The 24,249-nt window shown below is 43.5% G+C and overlaps 1 protein-coding gene across 1 annotated transcript; it reads right to left on the bottom strand.

Annotated features, from left to right (window-relative positions):
* Window positions 1–19,347: 19,347 nt before the first annotated feature.
* Window positions 19,348–21,859, bottom strand: paqr8 (progestin and adipoQ receptor family member VIII). Its single transcript, XM_015942664.3, has 2 exons — window positions 21,297–21,859; window positions 19,348–20,655 (listed from the first exon to the last, which is right to left on the bottom strand). The coding sequence occupies exon 2, from the start codon at window positions 20,631–20,633 to the stop codon at window positions 19,560–19,562; it is 1,074 nt and encodes a 357-aa protein (XP_015798150.3). The 5' UTR covers window positions 20,634–20,655; window positions 21,297–21,859; the 3' UTR covers window positions 19,348–19,559.
* Between the last annotated feature and the right edge of the window lie 2,390 nt (window positions 21,860–24,249).

Here is a 24,249-nt window from a genome sequence, read left to right as displayed (position 1 = left end):
TCAGATGCATCGTATTATTAAGCCCAGTATGTCCCATTCTTAATCTTGATATTATTCTTTGATCTCTACTATTCCTCCTTATATTTTTCCATTTTCCTACTTTCCCTTGTATCTGAAATAAATGTCTTCCTTTCTCTTCCCTTTCCCACATTCTTTGCCACTCTTCTATTATATGTGCTTTAATGATATATTTAATTTCAGTGGTTCTATATGCAATATTTATTATTTCTCTCTCTCTTATTGCCTTTTTTGCAAAAAACTCTGCCATTTCATTTCCTTCTACTCCTCTGTGTGCCGGTACCCATAAAAGTTAACGTCTGTACCCAATTTCCTTAATCTAAATATGGTCTCTTATATTTCATATAAAATATCAATTTGACTTTTGGTAGACATTAATTTAACTGACACTAATACAGACAATGAATCAGTACATATAATTCCTTTTTTAATTCTATTTTGTTCCATCCATTGAAGACTAAATAAGATAGCTATCATCTCCACTGTGTACACAGATAAATGATCTGGAGTTCTTTTCCTAACTACTACTCCTATATGTGGTATTACAAAGGCAAAACCGGTTTCCCCCCCTACCAGTTCCTTTGATCCATCTGTAAAGATTTGCACAAAAGACTCATAGCTGTTTAACCTATCTTCTGTAATTTTATCCCAATCTCCTTTTCCCCCACTGCTTCTTATCTTATCATAAATACTATAATCAACACACACTTCTGGAAATATCCATTTTGGATTAACTGTATACAAAAACTTTTTAATTTGTACTTTATCTTGGATCTTACTCTCTTTTGCCCTATCTTGCACTTTCCAGCTACCATATTCCTTCTTTATTTTCTCCGTTTCCCAACTTGGACTCAGTGCCCTTTTTGCCATGTGGTCATTGTCCTCACACCCTCGTATACTTGCCCAATAATTTAAAGCTATCTGTTTTATTCTACGCTGTATTGGTATCTCACCCATTTCTACCTGTAGAGCCACAACAGGTGTAGTTTTCCGTGCTCCACAACACACTCTTAATGCTTGACTTTGTATGATTTCAATCCTTTTCATTAATGTTTTAGATGCTAAACTATAAACTATATCCCCATAATCTATCACTGATCGTATCATTGCACTGTATATGTTTTTTAACGCCTGAGCGCTAGCCCCCCACTCATGTCCTCTCACACATCTCATTATATTTATTACTTTTTTGCATTTTTCCTCTATTTTATTTATATTATCCTTCCATATTAACTTTTAATCAAATATTACTCCTAAATATTTAAACTTATCTACTTGCTCCAACTCTTTTCCATACAATGTTAAATTCTCCATTACTTTCTTCTTGCCTTTTGTAAACACCATACTTTTAGTTTTTTCCACTGAAAATTTGAAACCCCTTTCATATGACCACTTTTCCACTATAGTAATTGCGTCCTGAATTTTCTTTTGCACATATTGGATATTTTTCCCTTTCTTCCATATTGCTCCATCATCTGCAAATAATGCCTTACCAAACTCATTCCCCACATTCTGAAACACATCATCTATCATAATAGTAAATAATATCGGACTAATGACACTTTCTTGAGGAGTGTCATTTTCTACTTCACATCCCCTAGAAAATGTACTTCCTATTGTTACTTGAATATTTCGCTCACTCAAAAAATCTTTAATCCAGTTATACATTCTTCCTCCTACTCCTAATTTTCTAAATTTTATTAACAATCCCTCTGTCCACACCATGCCATAGGCTTTCACTACATCAAAAAAGACTACTACTAATCTCTCTTTATTAATTAATGCTTTTCTAATTTCTGTTTCTAAATAAACAATTGCATCCATCGTGCCTCTCCCTTTCCTAAATCCACTTTGATACTGTGATATATTTTTATTTATTTCTAAATAATCTGTTAATCTATCCACTGCCATCCTTTCCATTTTTTTCCTATATGAGATGTTAATGCAACGGGTCTATAACTATCTGGACTACTTGATTCTTTTCCTACTCTAATTATTGGTACAATAACTGCTTCTTTCCAATTTTTTTGGCAATGTTCCTGTTTCCCATATCATATTATAAATCTCCAATAATTTGAATTTCATTTGTTTCCCTAATTGTTTTAACATTATATAGCATATTTGATCTTTTCCTGGACTAGTCATACATGTTGTAGCTAATGCACGTTCCAACTCAAACAAAGAAAAAGGCATATCCATAGTACTTTTAAAATTATCTTCCCCATCTCCTCCCCCTTGTATTTCATTTGTTCTTCTATTCACTTCTCTCCTTTCCCTTCCTTCTTCTGACAAATTACCAGTACTATGGAGTTTAACAAATATGTTTTAACAAGTACTTCTACTTTTTCCTCATTAGTTACAGCTAACTCATCTCCTACTTTTAACACTGGATAACTCCATTTTTTCCTCATTCCTCTAGTCTCGAAAAGTTTTGTTAGAATTAAACAATGATCACTTCCTATTGTATCTTCTATGTCCCGTTCACTTATTCCCACCAACTCACTAGATACTAAAGTTATGTCTAATGCTGACATTTTACCTGTATACACATCAAATCGAGTTCCTCTCCCATCATTAAGGCATACCAGATTCGCCTCCTCTATAGTTTGTTCCATCATTTCCCCATTTAAATCAGTTTTCCTAGCCCCCCACACAGTACTATGTGCATTAAAATCACCGCACACAATTGTGTCTGCCAGTAATCCCAACTCTTGACCTTATTCCCTCAACTGCTAATCTTTTGCATGGATTATAATAATTGATTATAATAACTTTCCCCTGATTAGTAAACACCTCCACTATTACAAATTCTTCTTCTTTTTTGATCTCTACAGTTCTAAAATGAACATTATTTTTAATAAATGTCACACACCCACCACCTACTCCCCCTGATCTATCACACCTAATTTCTATATACTGATGAATTTTAAAGTCAACCCCTACTTTTAGCCATGATTCTTGAAAACATATAATATCAGGCTTAAATTCTGATTTATCAATATAACTTCTAAACTCCTGTCCATTTGCTATTAAACTCTATGCATTCCATTGTAAAACCCTCAATATTTATCACCCCGCATTTCCCAAGTCCTGACTTGCTTGAGTACTTAGAGTACTTCGTACCTCCTCCCATGTGAGATCGCTGATATCTAGGTGGTTCACTGCATGCCTTTACGATGATTTGAATTCTTTCTGTTTTTGATTTAGCCTCCATGGTTGCATTTATCACTCCAGCTATGAATGTAACAAGTTTCTTTAGATCCACCAATACTTTCCCTTCCTCTTCTCCAACCCTCCTAGTGGTAGATTCTTCCCTTATTCCCTCATTACTATCCTCTGTTCTTCGAGTTACCATTTTCACTGCTTCAGCATATGCAGTCTTGTTTTTAACTCTCACTTGCTGTATTTGCATTTCCCTTTTCATTATCTGGCATCCAGCATACGTCACACTGTGTTCTCCTCCACAACTGCAACACTTTGGGTTCATCCTTCTTCCACAGTTTTCATACTCATGATCCTCCCCACATCTTACTTTCACATCTAGAACATCTTACTTTCCCTTTACACACCGCTGCAGTATGTCCAAACCACTGACATTGAAAGCATCTTAACGGTTTTGGTGTATATTCTCTCACCGAGTATGCTATGTACCCTAGTGCCACTTTTGCAGGTAGATTTTCTCCCTCAAATTCCAACAGGATGCTCTCTGTCTCTCTTCTCGCTCCAGCTTTGAATACTGTGAGTGGTTTTGCCTCTTTTATCTCAGCACCTTTTATATTAGCTTTGATTTCTTCTGCTGACAATTCCAGCGGTATCCTCCAAATCACCCCTTTTGCTCCTCTCTCTCCCATTTCCACCTTACTAGCACTAATTACCTGATATTTTCCCACTTCCTTCATTTTGCAGGCTTTCTCACTCTGCTCTTTACTTTTACATAGTATTAGCAAGTATCCATCTCTCAATACTTTAGCAAGTTGTGTGTCTCCTACTAGATTTTTCAATATTGTTGTCAACTTCACTGGATTCAAAGCCTGAACCCCATTTCCCTCTCGAAATCTCAATAAAACTTTAAATTCCTTCCTTTCTTCTGTACCTCTGTCCTCATCGCCATGCACCACTCTCCTTTGCTTTCTACTTTCACTTCATTCAACATGATATGCTCTCTTTTTCTTTACCTGTCATTAAACCAGGGAGTAGGGTTCACTGCAGGAACTGATCTGGTTCTGACAGGACAGATGTTGTCCAGAATGGAGAGGCAGTGCTCGTTAAACTGAGAAGTTAAGGAATCTGGGTCGTTTTCGGAAGAACAGGGTGGATCAAAAGCAGCAGAAAAATTGCTAGCTGTGCTCTCATTAAGAAAACGAGAGGGGCTCAGAGTAGAGGCGCTGCTCCTCCAGCAGTAGCTCTCTGTTATACGTGAGAGGTGGTTCAGTTCTAATGTCCCCATCAAAACTGCTTGTTTTAGGCATTTAGTTACTCAAACCAAACACTAAGAAAAAGGATGGACAGCTTTTTCATATTTGGAGTGATTATTGAGGCAGCAGAGGCCCACATGGCAGCACAGAAGGATGTAAAAGGTGAGTATTGCATATCGCACAATTTTACATCCCCTCCTCTGACCAACATTTATAAACATTCTGCTCCTGCTCTGTAGAAAGGTGTTATCATTTTTTCCAAGTAACACTTAAAAAGACAGCATTTTTTCAAAAAAGGCATTCTTTAATATAGATCACCTGCAGAAAGAAAAACAGTCCTAACAACTCAGAGTCATTGCTGTGACCCTTCAGTTGTTGTCATACACTGGAACTCAGAGTAATACAATGATCAAACAAACTCTTTGGATTCAGAGAGCTTTACTAAGAGAAGAAATCATTTTCTAATGCAGTTGTAATCTGGTGCTTGCTACTGATTCTGTCATTCACATTTCACAGTTGTAAAAAGTCAACATAATTTAGCACCAAACTTGATTTATTTGAACATCTTCACCCCCTACACGTCCTAGCTCCTATGCTGTACTTACTAAATATCATGTAAAAAAGGAGAATTTGTATTTAAACAGACAAAAACACATACAGATAAAAACTGAATGAATTCACATGTTGGAGACAACTTAAAAACTTTTAACGCTGTATTAAGATAAATAATCCAGGCTTCCTCTACTCCTCTGTCGATCTAATCCAATTAGGGCAATGTCAGGGTTAGAGATCTAATGCTCTGCACTAGTATGATGGACATCGTAGTCCTTCATTCTTCTTCGGTGTCTCCGTTCCACGTTCAGTCAAGGAGTTGGCCGGTTACTTGGTATACGCTTTAGGCCTCTCTAGTGTGATTGGAGGCATGCTCTTGTGGTCTTTCCAGTCAAGGGTGGAGGATGTAGCTCCGCCTGGGAATTTTATTAAGATGTGGTGAGTGAAGTGTAAAATTCGTTCTGTTTACAGTAAACATACCTGACTCTGTACCTGTGTTTCCATTGGATCCTGCTCTATCAGTCTGTTAGTGACAAACACAAAACCACCAATGAGACAGTAGACACAAGGCGTCAGCAGAATACCTGTTACATGTTCTGTCAGACTATCCATCCGCCTGGCCAACAACAACCTATCATACTAATAATAATTAACATAAATATTGCAACAGCCTATAACTTGAAAAATGTCTCATTCCCCTCATATTCATAGTTACTTTCAGAATTTGTGATCAGGATAATTGTTTATAATAATGTTATTAAAGTTACAGATTTCCACTAATAGTGTAATCCCTTTATAATTGACATGGTTGAATCTAATGAGGCCAACAGCAGCCCTCATCACTTTGATTGTCTATAATCAGCCACTAATTGCTCCTAATTATTGATTAATGAACTGTGGATGGGTACTATAAGCTGCCTTCGGTCTGTCATGTTCCAGATGCTTCCATGAAAAGAGAGAAGGTTCTTACCTTCGAGCCTTTAACTTCATAGGAACTGTTGCCCCTGTGGATGTTAGACAAGCACATTAGAGGTCATGATGATGATGAGGGTTTACCTACAGTATACCCCTGGGGCACTGTAACATTATTTAAAGCTCTGTGGGCACTTATCACTGAACATTTTCCCTTTCTTTTTGGGTTTGTTCATTCCTGTCCCTGTCAGCTGCTGGCTGACTCTCACCTGCTTCAGGTTACAAAGGTATTTAAATCGTCAGTCAGCACAGAAATGTGAGGAATTTCTGTCTTATCTGACATTTATCTCTGTTTGAGTAGAAAACATGTCTGCTTCTGGCTGGGTGGTGTTTGTGTCGACACAGGACAGAAGAAAAGCTTATAGGAAAGTTTATATATCAAATCAAATCAAATCACTTTTATTGTCACGTCACATGTGCAGGTACACTGGTACAGTACATGCGAGTGAAATTCTTGTGTGCAAGCTTCACTGCAACAGAGTTGTGCAAAAATACAGTAACATAAAAACAAGCAAAATATAAAAATGGCTAATCTAAGTAATAATATGTATAGTATGTGAGGTATATACATTACTAAATGTGTGTGCTAGTATATAAACACCAACGTGACAGTTCCGCTTCCTGTTATTTATATGTTTCGGACTTGATGCATGCCATCAAAAAGTGAAAGGCCTGGTAATATTTTTACCTTTTGTCTTTTAGTAAGAAGCTAGGTGTCACATCTTGGCACGGCTTCTGGAGTCAGCCCAACTCAAAATCACAGCTAATCAAACACAAAAGGCTGTGGCTCATTTGGCTACATTTTGGGGCTGCTGTAGCCAAGAGTCACCTCCATCACGTGCTCTAAGCGCCCAATTCTAGATAGCCATCACACCCAACTGACCATAGAAAATGCAAAAATGGCTCCGACTTGGTAAGAAAAACAGATGGTGATCTATGATTTAGTGTTGCTGAGACTCATTGACAGCTCTGAGTGTGGATCTTTTGCGATATTGCATGAGCGTGAACAGAACGTCAAGGTTTGATCATGATGCTTTGGCCGTTGCAGATCCATTTCTGTCTGATGTATATCACAAGCACAACACCTGCACTGCTCCTGTGGCAGGTATGTTTGGTATGTCAGCCACAGGAATGGAAGAAAAACAGGTGCATGCACTAGTGAACATAAACATATTCTGCAGGTTATGCAAGCAGACACCCACACACAAAGATCCCATTAATATCATAAGTGTGCAGAAGCCACACCCGTTTGATCCAACCACCTTATGATGATATGGTATGGGCTACCTCTCCTCAGATGGACTACACCCTTCATCAAAACCACCCATCAGGTCGGGCAAGTCTGTGGTGTGGTGAACTAGTGATTAGTAATCAAAGCCCTCTGGGAACACAAAAGAGGAGAAACCGTTTTTCCTGTAGGGTGGTGCCACTGGTCACCAACAGTCAGAGCACTTGGAATGACTTCATAGAATTCTTTTGAGGCAGCAGTAGGTACATTTTAGTCACATCTCTACTAACCCTGACCCCATTTTAACACAGAATCACTGGAATCTGTGTCATTTTTCACCTTTTTCATCTCACCTTTGACACTTGCCACAAAGGGCAAGGAACGCAATGCTGAGGACGATGAAAGCCACCATGGAGATAATTCCCACTTCTGGAGACGAAAGCCAACCAAGATTACTAACTATTCCAACTGGAGCCATTGTCCTGGTGCTCTGGAACAAAGACAAAAACAGTAAAATACACGAGAAAAAACATACATGACAACACTGGCTGAGAAAAGACCATGAACTCATGTAAAGACAGACCCTTCTGTGATGAGTAAATAAGTAAAAAAGACTCAGTGTTTCAAATAAACATGTCTGATTTTATGGTTGTAACTTACATCGTGTGTGTGTTGCTTGGCTCAGCTGTTGCTCTGATGTAGTTATCTCACCAACTGCCGTCACTCATTCATCCACCCTTGCTTTATGCGTTGGGGAGGGACTCTGTTCACTGCGGTCCTGTCTGTTGTGATGGAGGAGGTGCTGACAGGCGCCCAGTGGTTGCTCATGGTGCTCATTTGCATCAGAATCTGAGCTCTTTGGAATTGCAGGAATGCACCTTTTACAGTGTAATCATCACTTGCCACTTTTCCTTTTAGGGGTTTTACTTTGATCATTGTGCTTTGAGAAATGATGAAATTTTAGTTTTATTCAGTTTTGTGCAAATCTTGGGAAAATAAACCCAAAGTGATCTAACTGTATCTGTTCTTGATAATTACACTTTAATGCAAACAAGTGGCTATTGGCCACACCCACCCGTTGGGAAAGGGGTGGTGGTATGAGGGATATTTTGTAAAAACTCATTTTAGGCATATAGTTCCTATATGACACTGACAAACATTGGCTTTTTGATTTGCATTTGGAGTGTTTTGGAGGCAGAAGAGACCCATATGGCATCACAAAAAGACAGTTTTGCATAAAATGAGTTCTTCTTGGTTTTCACCAAGCCCCCGCAATGCGGGTCTGAAATTGAGGCAAACGCGGAAGTGAAATAAATTGCAGTTCCAGACTCATCCACTAGGGGCTGGTGTCAGAAGCGAGCAAATCCTCATTGACTCCCATGTTAAAAATACCAATTTCACAGCATAAATAAACATGTTTACAGCCTGGTACCAGAACATGTTTTAGGTTTAAATGATCTAGTTTACACTCATGACAACTCTGAGGGGGTGAATGTTTTTCTCACTCTTCTGTTTAAGTGTATTAAAAGCCTAAAATTCTGTATAATTAATGAGCATCAGACCCACGTGACCACAGAGCTAGCTCCGTGGAAAGGCCTCAGTAGAGCCTCGGTCTGGCCTGGAAACTGTTCCGCGATATTCAGTCTCTCAACTTAGACCATTAGTTGTAGCGTTTGTGCGTTCTTTTTGGATATTTTTTGTGCAGTTGTTGGACAAAATGACTTGCTGTGGCATTAATTGCACTAATAGAGCATCCAAGGAGTCTCCACTTCATTATTTTTGGTAAGTAAAATTATATTTATGCATTTTAGGTCACTGCCGAGCTGAGCTTAGATTTTAACATGTACTGTTTAACCATGAAATTTAGATGTAATAGGGTAAAATAATTAATAGGGTATATGTCGATGGGTGTAAAACCCAGTGCATTTAACTCGGAGGGAGACTTCTGTGTTCCATTCTTCCACCCGGTTCTCCCCAGCGGTCAGCCCGGCGCATCTCTGACCACTGCGGCGCCTGTCTGCAGCGCGGGCTGACCGCTTGTGGAGCTCTCGGACTCGGAGAGAGACCTGACCACAGAAATACTGCAGCTCGGTGAGTTGGTTGACAGTGCTTGATGTTAGTCTCCAGAAGTCGGTATGCCATCAGATAAAATCGGAATTGAGCATCAAGGCCTGCAGTGTGGTTTTAGCCTAAATAATCAGTCTGACTGCAAGTGAAAATAATTAGTAACATATAAGAATCACAGGCATAATTTTAGACTTGGGACTACTTTATGATAAAGCTGTAAGCTTCCGCTGAAAGGTGCAAGGATCATGACACAGCAGCCCCAAAGACACCTGCTTTTAAAAACATAAATGTGTACATTGTTAGCAAAACGCCATAAATCACACACACATGCACACACACACCTACACGCACACACACACACACACACACACCTACACGCACACACACACACACACACACACACACACACACACACACACACACACATAAACACAAACACACACACCTACACGCACGCACACACACGCACACACACACACACACACACACACACACACACACACACACACACACACACACACACACACAAACACAAACACAGCTCCCCTTAGCAGCAGCAGTGCATTACTACAGGACATTTGTCTGGGTTCTGTTACAGGATCTTTATTTGAGCAGGAACATCTGACATTCCTCTGTCGGTTAGAGCTTGGTGAAAGCTGTCAGTTCTGGGGTTCCTCGCCTGTCAAACTGAAGCAGATGTCCAGTGAAGATGGGTAAACAGGCTGCACTGTCGTACTGGTTCGCTCTTTCTGCTGAAGAAACTCCAGCCACTAAATTGTTCTCACAAGGGAGGACTCACAGGAGAAAAAGGGACCTTTGTTCTGTTGTAGAGCCCAGCTTAGTGCCCAGCAGGCCCATTCTAACTGGATTACCATGTTTCTGGGGAGAAGTTGCAGCTCTGCCTCTTGAAGTGAGACATTCATCTTTGACCAGGTGGAAAAATGCAGCCATTTAGTTTCATAATAAAAACAACACAGCGACGATTGAAGCGGAGATGTGCCCTGTGGCAGTTTGGTATTTGTGTACATCAGGTCCACCTCCAGAACGTGTTGTAGGAGGTGACATACCAGAATGTCCTTGTTGAAGGTCTAAATGCTTTAAGACACTGCTGCCCTGTTTGCTTGCGGCTATGAAGATGTTTTCAAGTACAATAAGCCCAATACCTGGAGAAGAGATAATTAAACCTACTAATTTATTTATTATTATCACTTCTGCAGAAAGGGTAAATGTGCATGATCATGTTGTTGCCTGTGTCTGTTCTTTATCTAATTTCTCACAAAACTCTCAGAGGATATTTTATAAAACTCCCAGGAACTCATCTTTTCATGTTCACCTAGAACTGAGTAGAGTTGGTTTAAGATCACTACCTTACTTCTGAGTGGTAGAAACCTCTGAAGGCTCTGAAGTTCCCTTTGTTGGAACTCATAGCCAAAAAGGCATTTTTTCATTCAAGTATGCTTTACAGTGGTCCTAGAGTACGGAACCACTTTCACCTTACAGTTTGGGGTGGCTAATGTGTGCAACCTGATTTTCTGTGGGAATTAGTAATGCTGTAACAGTTTGTCTTGGCTTAACTCCTAGACACACACCCTTAAATTTGCATGTCCCAATCCACTTCAGTGTCTGCAATATATAAATGCTGGTGGTGAGAATGCTGACAAAGCTAGCCTGAGCTACTGCTAAAGCTAGTCTGAGCTACTGCTAGCATCCTTGTTGGATGAGAGGAAAGCAAAGGAGAATGTTGGACCACACACACACACGTAGTTCGAGGATAAACCGGAAATATCCAGGCTTTGGGTGAATGCTAGATAGATCCACAGCCTGCCTACTGACTTCTTTGGTACTACTTTCTGTGTTTGGCTTCTAATTCCATTTTTGGTCATTTTTTAAAACACAGGAAAGGTTTCTGTTTACCTTGCTAACAGTTTTGTTTGCGTTGGCAAACATCCTCAGAGCTGACGCTGATGGTGGCATCACTTCCTACTCCGTTTATCCACGGGCTACTGCCTACTGACTCATCCAGAAACTCAACACAACTGTACACGAAGCCATCAGGGTTTAACTGATCAATCAGCACATAGCTCATTCATTGTTCATGTCCTGGCTGAGTGGGCAGGGAAACAAGTATTTCCATTGAACGGTGTGACAGTGCACATGGAGATGGAAGTCTGTGGGTAAGCAAGGAGTGGACAGAGGCGGAAGCGCAACCAGGCACAGCGGAGACTCATTCCCAATCAGCAGGATGAGGGATTTGTACATCGGCAACAGAGGAGAAGGGGCGGAGTGAAAGGAGACGGAGAAGAGACTAATTGTGACTGAGCTGAAAGGCTAAATCAAGAGTTCTCAAAGTCTAACCTGAGTGATCATAGAGGTTTGTGAACCTGGAGGAGCAGGGCTTTATTACGGGGTTGTGTTTGGTCATTTATCCAACCTCCTGGGCTATTGTGAGTCCCAGCAAAGTTTCATAAGCTTTCCGGAGGATCAGAGAACAGTTCCTAATGGTAAAAGTTGTTCTGTGACCCTTTTAAACTTTGGTAGAAATAAATTCATGATATCTTGTGTTGACCTATTGAAATTTTTTTTTCTTTTATATTGAATTTTCACAGTTGAAGCCTTGAAGAAAGTTTTCATTAAACCAGCGGCATGAAGCGATTTTAGTCTGTCTGTGCATGGAGGGATCAAACCTATTACGTCGATATTTTAACATACTTTAAAGTTAAAGTCCCATCAGTTGTCACACACACTGATGTGTGTGCGAAATTTGTTCCCCGCATTTGACCCATCCCCTGGGGGAGCGGTGAGCTGCAGACACAGCCACGCTCGGGAACTATTTGGTGGTTTAACCCCCCAATCCAACCCTTAATGCTGAGTGTCAAGCATACTAGTTGCCCCCCATCTTGGTGCCTATACGTTGGGGTTTACCCCAGTGAATGAGAGGGTAGCCTCCCTCCGCCTACATGTGGGGGGACGGGTTCTGACTGTGGTCTGTGCTTATGCACCAAATTACAGTTCAGACTACTCCCCCTTTTTGGAGACCTTGGAGGGGGTGCTGGAGAGAGCTCCTTCCGGTCACTCCCTCGTTCTGCTGGGGGACGTTAATGCTCACGTGGGCAATGGCAGTGAGACCTGGAGAGGTGTGGTTGGGAGGAAAAGCCCCCCGATCTGAATTCCAGTGGTGTTTTGTTATTGGGCTTCTGTGCCAGTCATGGATTGTCCATAATGAACACCATGTTCAAACATAAAGGTGCCCATATGTGCTCTTGGCACCAAGATACCTTAGGCCGCAGCTCGATGATCGACTTTGTTGTTGTTTCATCTGACCTGTGGCAGCATGTCTTGGACACTCGGGTGAAGAGAGGGGACGAGCTGTCAACTGACCACTACCTGGTAGTGAGTTGGCTCAGATGGTGGGGGAGGATGCCGGTCAGATCTGGCAGGCCCAAACGTATTGCGAGGGTCTGCTGGGAAAGTCTGGCGAGCTTCAATACACACCTCCGAAAGAACTTCCAAAATGTTCCCGGGGAGGCGGGGGACATTGAGTCTGAATGGACCCTGTTCCGTGGCTCCATTGTTGAGGCGGCCGACCAGAGCTGTGGTCGCAGGATCGTCTGTGCCAGTCGTGATGGCAACCCCCGAACCCGCTGGTGGACACCGGCGGTTAGGGATGCTGTCAAGCTGAAGAAAGAGTCCTATCAGGTCTTTTTGGCCTGCGGGACTCCAGAGGCAGCTGACGGGTACCAGCAGTCCAGGCGGAACATGGCTCGGGTGGTCGCCGAGGCAAAAACCCAGGCATGGGAGGAGTTCGGTGAGACCATGGAGCAAGACTTCCATACAGCTTCGAGGAGATTCTGGTCCACCATCCAGCGCCTTGGGGGGGGAGCAGTGCGCTACCAACACTATCTATAGTGGGGACGCTGTGCTGCTGACCTCTACTCAGGACGTTGTGGATCGGTGGGCAGAATACTTCGGAGACCTCCTCAATCCCACCGACACGTCTTCCAGTGAGGAAGCAGAGTCTGGGGACTTTGGGTTGGCCTCTCAAATCTCTGGTGCTGAGGTCACTGAGGTGGTTAAAAAGCTCCTCTGTGGCAAGGCTCCAGGGGTGGATGAGATCCGCCCGGAGTTCCTTGAGGCTCTGGATGTTGTGGGGCTGTGTTGGCTGATGCGGCTCTGCAATATCGCATGGACATCGGGGGCAGTCCCACAGGACTGGCAGACCGGGGTGGTGGTTTCCTTATTTAAAAAGGGGGGCCGCAGGGTGTGTTCCAACTACAGGGGGCGTCAATATCCTGAGCCTTCCTGATAAGGTCTATTCAGGGGTTCTGGAGAGGAGGGTCTGTCGGATTGTTGAACATCATATTCAGGAGGAGCAATGTGGTTTTCGTCCTGGCCGTGGAACACTGGACCAGCTCTATACCCTTAGGGGGATCCTGGAGGGTGCGTGGGAATTTGCCCAACCAGTCTACATGTGTTTCGTGGATTTGGAGAAGGCGTTTGACCGTGTCCCTCGGGGGGCCCTGTGGGGGGTACTCCGGGAGTCTGGGGTACCAGGCCCTCTGATACGGGCTGTTAGGTCCTTGTATGACCAGTGTCAGAGCTTGGTCCGCATTGCCGGCAGTAAGTGGGGCTCGTTCCCAGTGAGAGTTGGACTCCGCCAAGGCTGCCCTTTGTCACCGATTCTGTTCATAACCTTTATGGACAGGATTTCTAGGCGCAGCCAAGGTGTGGAGGGCATCCGTTTTGGTGGCCTGAGGATCAGGTCTCTGCTTTTTGCAGATGATGTGGTCCTGTTGGCTTCATCAGAACGTGATCTTCAGCTTTCGCTGGAGCGGTTTGCTGCTGAGTGTGAAGCAGCTGGGATGAGAATCAGCTCCTCTAAATCTGAGGCCATGGTCTTGATTCGGAAAATGGTAGAATGCCTTCTCCGGGTCAGGGATGAGGTCCTGCCCCAAGTGGAAGAGTTTAAGTATCTCGGGGTCTTGTTCACGAGTGAGGGAAAACTGGAGCGTGAGATCGATAGGTGGATTGGTGCTGCATCTGCAGTGATGCGGGCGTTGTACCGGTCTGTCATGGTGAAGAGAGAGCTGAGTCAGAAGGTAAAGCTCTCGATTTACCAGTGGATCTACGTTCCTACCCTCACCTGTGGTCATGAGCTTTGGGTAGAGACCGAAAGAACGAGATCACGGATACAAGCGGCTTCAATGAGTTTTTTCCGCAGTGTCTAACTCTCCCTTAAGCCGGGCGTACACTGTGCGACTTTTTCACTCGCAGCGTTCAGCTTCAGCTCAAACTGTACAACTTCCTCGCAGAGCAGATCTCACGAGTCATGTGCTCACACTGTACGACCCAATTCTCGCATGCGACCTGACTGCTCACACTGTACGTCTGGTAGCAACACGTCGGCCCTAAAATGTGCTAAAAATAGCAGTTTTTACACAACACGTCAGACTATTTTGTCTTGCCTGTTGTCCTTCGGGAGTGCTGCAGGAGGACACACAGGGATTTATGGGGGTTAGATGAGGAAAACGAAATAAAGAAAGTGAATCTGTGTTTTCTGATCAGTTTAATTTGACATGAACACGACAAACACGCTTTCTTGACAATCTTTGTGAGTAAAAAAACGTGTAGAAACAAAAACGAACAGCGTGTGTTATTAGGGAAATAGCGAGCGACCGGCCGGCGTTGATGCAGGATTGCGCGCGCATGCGCCGTGAGCGGTTCTGATACTTTTTGGATCGTAGCTGCTCGCAGCTGCTCGCAGCGCCGCTTCAACAGTGCGATACCCTCACGAGGGACGAGCGAAATATTAAACACACCAGAAGTCCCTGCGACCTCACGACTGCTGATCGGCGGCTGGTCACGTGGTGTTAATCGCCTCTCGTAACCCCCTGTACACTACACGACCGCTCGGCGCAAAACTCGCCCCGATGTCGTGGCTTCTCGCACGACTGGAAAATCGGCTCAAAAAAGTGAAAAAGTCGCACAGTGTACGCCCGGCTTTAGAGATAGGGTGAGAAGCTCGGTCATCCGGGAGCAGCTCGGAGTAGACCCGCTGCTCCTCCACATCGAGAGGAGCCAGTTGAAGTGGCTCGGGCATCTGGTCAGGATGCCTCCCTGACGCCTCCCTGGTGAGGTTTTCCGGGCATGTCCAACCGGGAGGAGACCTAAAGGTAGACCCAGGACACGGTGGAGGGACTATGTCTCTCACCTGGCCAGGGAACGCCTTGGGATTCCCCTGGAGGAGCTGGCCCAAGTTGCTCAGGAGAGGGAAGTCTGGGCCTCTTGCCTTAGGATATCTCCCCCGCGACCTGACTCTGGATAAGCGGATTAACATGGATGGATGGATGGATGGATGGATGGATGGATGGATGGATTAAACCTTCCACCCTAATTTTCAGGATTTACACCCATGCCCGCTCCACCCCATCTGGTCATAATGGTCTACAGACATCCAGGCTACTCCTCTCTTCAGAGCTGTGACTCGTGTTTGTCTGCGGCTGAAAAGGTAAATCAATGTTCTCTCTGTCGCTCCTGGAGACGAGGAGATTTATCACGGCCACCTTCTAATCCAGTCAATACAAGTCATGAAAACACAGTTTTTTTTGTTTGTTCCTGACTCCTGATAATTTTGTTTGGACTTTGTAGATCAACGTGCCTGTTGACCACTGGTTGGCCAGATGCTGCGTGCTGTCAGTCATTGGGGGTATGCATATGGTGTACTTGTCTTTTTTCTCTCTCCTGTCTTTGACTGACTTGGTGCTCGACCCTTGTTTCACAAAAGCTCTGTGCATTTTTGGACATTTGCAGAGAATGGCACATTATGGGTCCCCCTTTGGATCATGGGGCCCCACACACTGCAGGTGTTCTGTGTGTAGGACATGCCCTGGACATGTCTAACACTACAGGGACAAACAAGCAGCCACACACTCGTAGAGTCTCCAATTTACCTGACATGCATGTTTCTGGTCTCTGGAATGGAACCGGAGTTCCCAGAGAAACCATTTGCATGCATGAAGAGAAAGGCCTGAGCTGGGATTCAAACCTTCAACCTTCTTGCTGTAAGGCAACAGTGCTACCAACTGCCCTGTTTGATATTTGTAACTCTCACAATGGTAAAAGACAGTTTAAAGCTTCTGCATCTGAACCCCAGAACATCAGATCTGGGTACATGAGATCTTCAGAAACAGAATTCAAAAAAAGAGGAAACAACACATTAAAACATGCTGACATAGTGATGTCAGAGAGGCTGCAGTTCTACTGCACCGATACTAAAACCAGTCCACAACTAAAGGTGTGGCCACGTCATCAGAACTGTAATGATCACTTTGCTACGAACAGGTAAAACCACAGGTAAAGATTAGCATTGTGCTCAGTGTGGGTGAACAGGGTCAGCGTGTTATTTAGCAAGTCTTTTTGTGTTTTCTCATTCATGCTTTCCAGGCATGTGTCATGTATAATGAAGTAGTTTCTACCAGCTGCAGGTCAGGCCCAGCCATAATGCTGGGAATATTTCCCAGTTTTCCCTGAGTATTTCCTTCATACCACCTCCCTGTGCCTCTTCAGAGTGCCTGGACCAGAAAGATATCTCACATTTTAGTCATTTCACCACAAACTCAGACAGAAACCAGCTCAGTGGCCTAGTGGTAGAGTGTCCTCCCTGAGACTGGGAGATTAGGGTTCGATTCCTGGTCGGGTCACACCAAAGACTTTGAAAAAATGGGACCCAATGCCTCCCTGCTTGACACTCAGCGTTAAGGGGTTGGATTGGGGGGTTAAACCACCAAATGGTTCTCGAGCGCGGCTGTGTCTGCAGCTCACCGCTCCCCCAGGGGATGGGTCAAATGCGGAGAACAAATTTCGCACACACACCAGTGTGTGTAACAACTAATGGGACTTTAAACTGTTGGCCATTGGATGGCAAAACTAGATGTTTGTCTACAGCTGACTAACTGTTGGAGTCAACCTGATTCAAGATGGCCTCTGCAGCTGATCAAACTTGGAAAACAAAAGAAAAAAGGCTACATCCCAGTCAGTTTAACAAATGTTGTGCTATTATATATATATATATATATATATATCTTCACTTGCACATAAAGTTTTTAAAATTCAGACGAAATGGCCGTAACCAAAGGGCTGTTGTCCAACAGGAATCCTTTGAAGGTTTACTGGTTTTATGAATCCAGTTTTCATGCAAGAGTTACGGTAAAAAGACTTCTTGAACTCGTGTTTTGTTTGGTTTACGTACTGAGTGGAAACAAACGTGCAGTTGTGGAGCTAAGCCTTTAACATTCCAGCTCGAACTGATGAATAACTGGATTAGTTCAGACATGTCTCCCACTTAGAGGTACACTATGCTGATTTGTAGTTTTCAGAATTAAACTAATTGATTAAATGAGTGCATTGAGTCAACTTTAGTGATCACCGTAAGACTTTGAATGCTTTTGGTGAATTTTGGATTTGCAGTTGTCTAAATGTGTATACATTTCCAGTGCTGATTAGCTTGTTTTATCAATATGATTGGGTTTGGTGCCATCTACCCTCACCAGCCTCTTTCCTTTGGTCAAATAAAGCAAATATCTAATCAGCCAATCAGATGGCTGCAACTCAATGCACTCATTCATGTGGAAAACCTGCTGGTGTTCTGAGCATTACACTAGAGAAAAGGGAAACTGTGACGTGGTAGTTGGTACCAAACGGGCTGGTCTGAGTATTTCAGAGCTTGCTTTTCTGGGATTTGAACCCACAACCATCTCTATGGTAGATTGATCTGAAAGTTTGTGGAGGTCAGAGAATACTGGACAAACTGGAAACCCAACATCAGCTCAGGTCTGCGAATCCTCACCAGCTGCACCAGATGGACTCCAGCAGCAGAAGACCACAGCAGGTGTCTCTCCTGTCAGCTAACAACACGAACCTGAGGCTACGATTCCCACAGGACCGGACTGGTCCAGAACTAGACCAGTCAAGACTGGAAACACCTTTCCTGGTCTGAAGTGTCCGGTTTAACCCCACAGCCTACCTGAGTGTTTCTGCTGACCATGTCCATCCCTTTATGGACCCATCATCTGATGCTACATCCAGCAGGATCACGCACCGTGTCACAAAGCTCAGATCATCTCTAACTGGTTTCTAAAACATGACCATGAGTTCACTGGTCTCCAACAGCCTCCACAGTCACCAGATCTCAGTCCAGTCCATAACCTTTAGGATGTGGTGGAACAGGAGGTTCTCCTCAAGGATGGAGCTGATGCTGTCATGTTGGGATGGACCAGAACCAACAGCACCTTGGGTCTATGACATGGTAAATGACCTGCAAATTTAAAGCACTTATCTAAGTCAAAAAAGCCTCCAAAGTGCTTTATACCACACGTTGATGGTGATGAGACACACCTCCCCTAGGCTCAAACTGCCAGGAGTCCAAACAGAGGATGAACTTCCTGAGGCAGCTGAAAAAACTCAACCTATCAGAACAATCAATGAGGCAGTTCTACACCGCAGTCATCGAGTCCATCCTCACCTCTTCAGTCACCGTGTGGTACGCTGGAGACACCATCAGGGACATGACGAGACAGCAGCGTGTGGTATGCTCTGTCGAGAAGGTCACTGGCTGCAAACTCCCCTCCATACAGGACCTGTACCCCTCCAGGACATTCAGGCGTGCAGGTCGGATCACCGCTGACCCGTATCACCCTGGACACGGTCTCTGTGACTTTCTCCCATCTGGCAGGAGGCTCAGATCCATTCAGACCAGAACCTCTCACCACAAAACCAGTTTATTCCTCTCTGCTGTTGAACTCCTGAACAACAATCATAGACCTGCCCACTCCAGCTGCTTGGACCCAGTGTTGTGTTAACACCTGAACTGATCCACTCTGACCAGTACCTACACTGACTTGTATAAAGTGGCTGCTTCTCTAATTGTCTCCCTATATTATCATTTTGTTGTGTTTATTTCTTAATTCTATGTTTTTTTTTTCTCTTTTTTTCTTGCACCAATTTTTGCAGCAATTTTCTAACGTTGTGATTCTCACACATGTGGTAATAAAACCCTTCCGAGTCGGATTCTTCCGTACTCGAGCCTGAAGACAAAAGGGGTCCAACAGGAGGCTTTATTTGATTAAACATGCAGGATTTACAGATTATCTGATGATTTGTTCCCAACCAAAATCTGTTAAAAAGGATTCATTGTTCAACTAACAAAAGAAGTTTTAACTGAAATAAAAGCAGTTTAATACATAAAATTTACATTTGATTACTTATATTACAATGAATTTAAAATCAGCACCACTTTTGCACACAGACAGCTGTTAATAGTTTTTCTCCTGTTTACTCTTAAGTTTCTTGTCCATGTGTCTCATTGTGACAAGTACAGTCAGGATGCAACATGTAAACAGCACAGGAAAGGACACACAGGCCCACCATAGCTGCCTCCGCCCGAATAACTCCACCACTGTATCACGGCCCCGGGCATAGTCCTGGAACAGGGCCTCCAGCTGGAACATGGTGCACAAGGACAGGAACAGGTGGAAGACCTGGTGGCCCTGCCCCATGAAGTCACAACAACCTGGAAAAAAGCGCTCAGGGACGGGGCAGGAGAAGAAGAAGGCTGCAACCAAGAAAAAGGCTATCTGCAGAGCGTGGAAGAAGAGGGAAGCATCCTGCGTCCAGGAGACAGTGACCAGGCGGTGGGCTACAGGGCTGATATCCAGCAGGTATGCCAGGCTGGTCGGGATCAGCTGGCAAATTTTACGCTGCAGCGGATATGGCCGTCTGTACATGACCTTAGCAAAACAACATCCGACGCAGGAGAGCCACCCGAAAAAAGCAGCTCCAGGCAAAAAGAACAGCCCGATGCTTTCCCTCCATGACGGCTCAGACGTGTAGAAATAATGGCCGAGTGAGCACCCATACTGATACACAGCTACGCCCACGTAATCCAGGAAGAAGAAGAAGTAGTGTGCACGTTCAGAGTGAGACTGCAGGAGATGGGCAGTCACGCTCAGAATGAGGTATGTGAGTGCAGACACCATGAAGAGGCTGAGAGGTAGAGAGGCTGCATCCAAGGTGTACCCCAGGGCACCTGCATTGGCCCACCAGCGAAGCAGCAGAACCGGAGCTGCCAGCAGGTGGGTCCACACATTCAGGGATTCATTGTGTCGCTGAAAGAGGCTGAGGAAATAGCAGCCCCAGTCTTGCTGGATGGGACGGTAGCCCGACAGGATGTAGGGTTCTCTGAACAACGGAGGCACCTGGGAGGAGGTGACGGTAGGACGGGGCGGGGGCAGGGAGGAAGCAACGAGGTCCCTGAGGCGAGGCAGCCAGCTGAGATGCTTAACATTCAGAGTCAATGTGGTAAGTCGCTGCAAAATATCCGCAGACATGACTGCTGCTTCAGAGAAAACCCTGTGGGGGAGACAGCGCATTAGTACAGACGTTTATGCTGAAGTCACAAGAAAGGTTGGAGAAAATCAGGATTTCTAAAAGGAAAAAACTTCATCAGTTTCATGTCAGTGTGTTTGCTGATCTTAAATCCCAGCGGTGGGGGGTTGCACTGTGTGGAGCCTTCCCCTGAGACTTTTGCCAACCCTGCAGAAATGTTTCAACTCTGTGCTGGTTTTAATGCACCTCCGCCGTGTTTACACAAACCTGGAGGTGTTCGACAGTGCTCACAGAGGTGAGGCAGGTATGTGGTCAAACCAGTAACGTTTTTATTCACCTCCTGTGACAATACAGAGAGGAATTTTAAGCACTGCAGCAGTACATGTGGCTGAAGAGTTTCAGCGTCTTTATGCCCTCTGAAGGGAGTGTCCTGACCCTCACCTGCTCTGTTTGATGACACACTAAAGTCCTGACATTGGAAGTTTTCACCCTGACAACCTGCTAAAACCCTATAAAATACAGAAGGTGAACACACACCTGTAATGAGACTGACTGCAAATAATGAACCTGAAGGCTTGAGCTGCTGGAGGATCTGATTCAAGACAAGACTCTAAACTCCACCATAAATAGAACCAGCCACAGGAACTCGGGAGACACCTTCTTACCTGCTGGTTTGGCTCTGAACAACAACTGTCGCACCTCTCAAGTCTGGAAAAGAAGAATCCAGCCAGCTTTCCTGTGTGTCTGGCCCAAGTGACTACATGATGAACTACAGAAATGTTTGTTTGGGAGGCAGCTGAAAGGAAACCAGTTAAAGACTCAGCTGATGGAAGAGTGGGCGGAGTCTAAGTGACAAGTAATTTCCTGACCTACTGGGTCGCCATCTGCTGGTGACATGCAGATCGAGGTCGAAGATCTTTTTCTGTGATGGCTCCTGTGTTGTGGAAGAGCCTGCTCTGGCCCTGTTTAAGGCATGTTGTATAACCTCCAGGTTGCAGGTGTAACCGGATTACAGGATACAATAAGATAATTAAAAGAAAAAATAAACAAATGGGCCAATAATTAGGTTCGGGGAGAATTGGAGGTTGTTTAAGAATGACTGGAGTCACGGGTATAGCATGAAACGGTTTATATACTAAATTTTAATAATAATGGGAAATATAACACATAAAGATAACACACAAAAACAGATGAAAACAATCGACAATAGTAAAATGCTTGGTATGAGATTTGATCATATGAGTCACAAGTCAGCCGGCGTCAAGTCAAATCCCCACGCTTGGGGTGAAAGTCAGAGTCCGGTGGTGCGATTTTTTCCTACCGCACCGTTGAGATTGTTCACAGAAGAGAGCAGTCTGCTCTTCAGTTACTTGAGATGTCCTGGTTCGTTCAGTGGTTAAGGCTCGCCATCTCCCTCGTCAGGAAGAAATCCAGTTCTCGTTCCAAGTGAGTGATCATAGGAGTCGGGATCAAACCCAAGAAAAAAAAAAACCCAGCCTGTAAACAACAGGACTGTTAGCGAGTTGGCATCGACCCTTCTCGTCACATCACAGCATAAAGTCTTACAGACTTAAACAAATGCTTCACTCTATTGGCATAGCCAATCATGTTTGGGTTCACAGTTCAACTAACATAACATCAATTTGATTGTCTATTAAAATAATTCTCAGTAGCTCTGGAAATATAATTACATATGACAACAATTGTTCAGCTCAATAGGCTCAGTTAGATTCTATTACTCTACACTATTCAACAAGAAATACATTCATGACAACAAGGATACATTTAGTTGTGTTTCTATACAGCATTGTGACACCTTGTATATCTGTAACACAATAAATAAATAAATAAATAAATAAATAAATAAATAAATAAATAAATAAATAAAATGTTCTATAACAAAATTCAACAAAATATAAATTCTGGTCCTTTGGTCCACCTTTGTAAAATAATTCCTCCCTAATCAGTTAGCTTTTATTTATTTTTATTTATCTATTTTTTTTATTATTATTAAATGTTTGGTTAAGGGACGCATTGCTAATTCTATGGCGTTAGCTATAACGCCCCTGAGGACCTTGTACATCTAGGCCGTACCACCGTTAACTGGCGGTTTGAGCCGTTAACTCCTATATGCCCTACCACCGTTAACTGGTAGTTTGAGATGTTAACTCCTGGGATCTAACGTCTAGCAGCCCACTGCTGTCACCTCGGTTGCTGTAATTAGCTTTTTGAATTTAATAATTTACTGAATTTAATCTCATTCACTCACCAACGCGCTCCAACGGTTCCCTCCTACAGAGGATTGGTTCACTCTGTCGTCTCCACACAAATCTATAAGAATGGAATTAATTTGATAAGCTATTTAAGTTTCCTTTTTTTTTTTTTAAGTTGCATCGTTAGCTTTTTCTCTTCTTTTTTCTTTACTCACCGCGTTGGTTCCAAGTTCCCAGCTCTTATTAGAAGGAGTCAAGTCCGCCTCTCCCTCTATCTATGCGGCACCCAAATCAGGGTTCTTCACGGCCTCGACCGTTGTTTTTTTTTCTCTCTCTCTCTCTCTCTAACCGCTCAGTCTTTGCTTTCTGTATCTGCGTGCTGCACAGCCGTTTGTCTCTCCTCTCGCTCAGCTGCGTCGCACGGTTTTATTTCGCGGAGGCGGGACTTATTTCTCTCAGCCAATGAAATTTCAGATTCCCACCTGGACCAATAGTATACAGCTTTCCTCTTCTGTTTCTGTTAGTGATGTTCAAGATTCTTGTTTTAACCAATGTTTAATATTAAACTCGTTATTTTAGTTATTCACCCTTCCAATAATTCATTATGAAATTATCTATTAGTTAATTAGATATCTATTAATTAGTATTGTTAATTTCCTTAATTTATATTTTATATTTTATCTAAATTGAGGATGGATCATATTAGTAAGCCAATTAGTTAATACCTCATTAAGGTTCTAGCTTCTGGGTTACATCCTCCCCCATTAAATATCATGCACGTCCCTGTGCATTGTTTCTACGGGGTACACAACTTCTTGAGTAAGAGAGTCAATAAAAGCTTTATTAAGTCCTTGGAAAAGGGACCTAACTACGGTCACTAGTGGATTGCCCAATTGAGAGTAAGTTAGTCTTTGAGGAGGCTGACTACTTCGTTCAGATCTCCTGACATACATCTCTGGTTGCACAGTATCATGCTCATCCGTTTCGGTTTGATTCTCAACTGAGACAGGACGAAGTGAGCTCTCTGTTTCCGACAGAGCTGATGAGCTATTCTCTAAGACTTTGGTCTTTTCAGATGTATGTGTCTGATCGTGTATGATGGGTTCAAAACTTACATCACGTTGCTGCGACTTTAGGACACCATCCAATTGAGGTAGGTTTGTGTTAGTTTCATCCCCCGTTTCTACGTCAGGTAAGTATACTTCGTTTTTTTCCGTTTTTTCAGGTAAGTATGTTGCTGCTTCTTTCACTCTTTCAGGTAAGAATGTCGCAGTTTCACTCATTCTGTCAGGTAAGAATGTTTCGGTGTTGATGCCTTTGTCAAGTAAGGACAATTCAGCATTTTCATTACCAGCTAAGGTTGGTTCCTTGCGATCCCCTGTGTGTAAGGATAGTGTGTTTTGTT

Source organism: Nothobranchius furzeri, chromosome 2, assembly GCF_043380555.1.
Source record: "Nothobranchius furzeri strain GRZ-AD chromosome 2, NfurGRZ-RIMD1, whole genome shotgun sequence".
NCBI lineage: Eukaryota > Metazoa > Chordata > Actinopteri > Cyprinodontiformes > Nothobranchiidae > Nothobranchius > Nothobranchius furzeri.
This window is presented reverse-complemented; position numbering and strand designations above follow the sequence as displayed.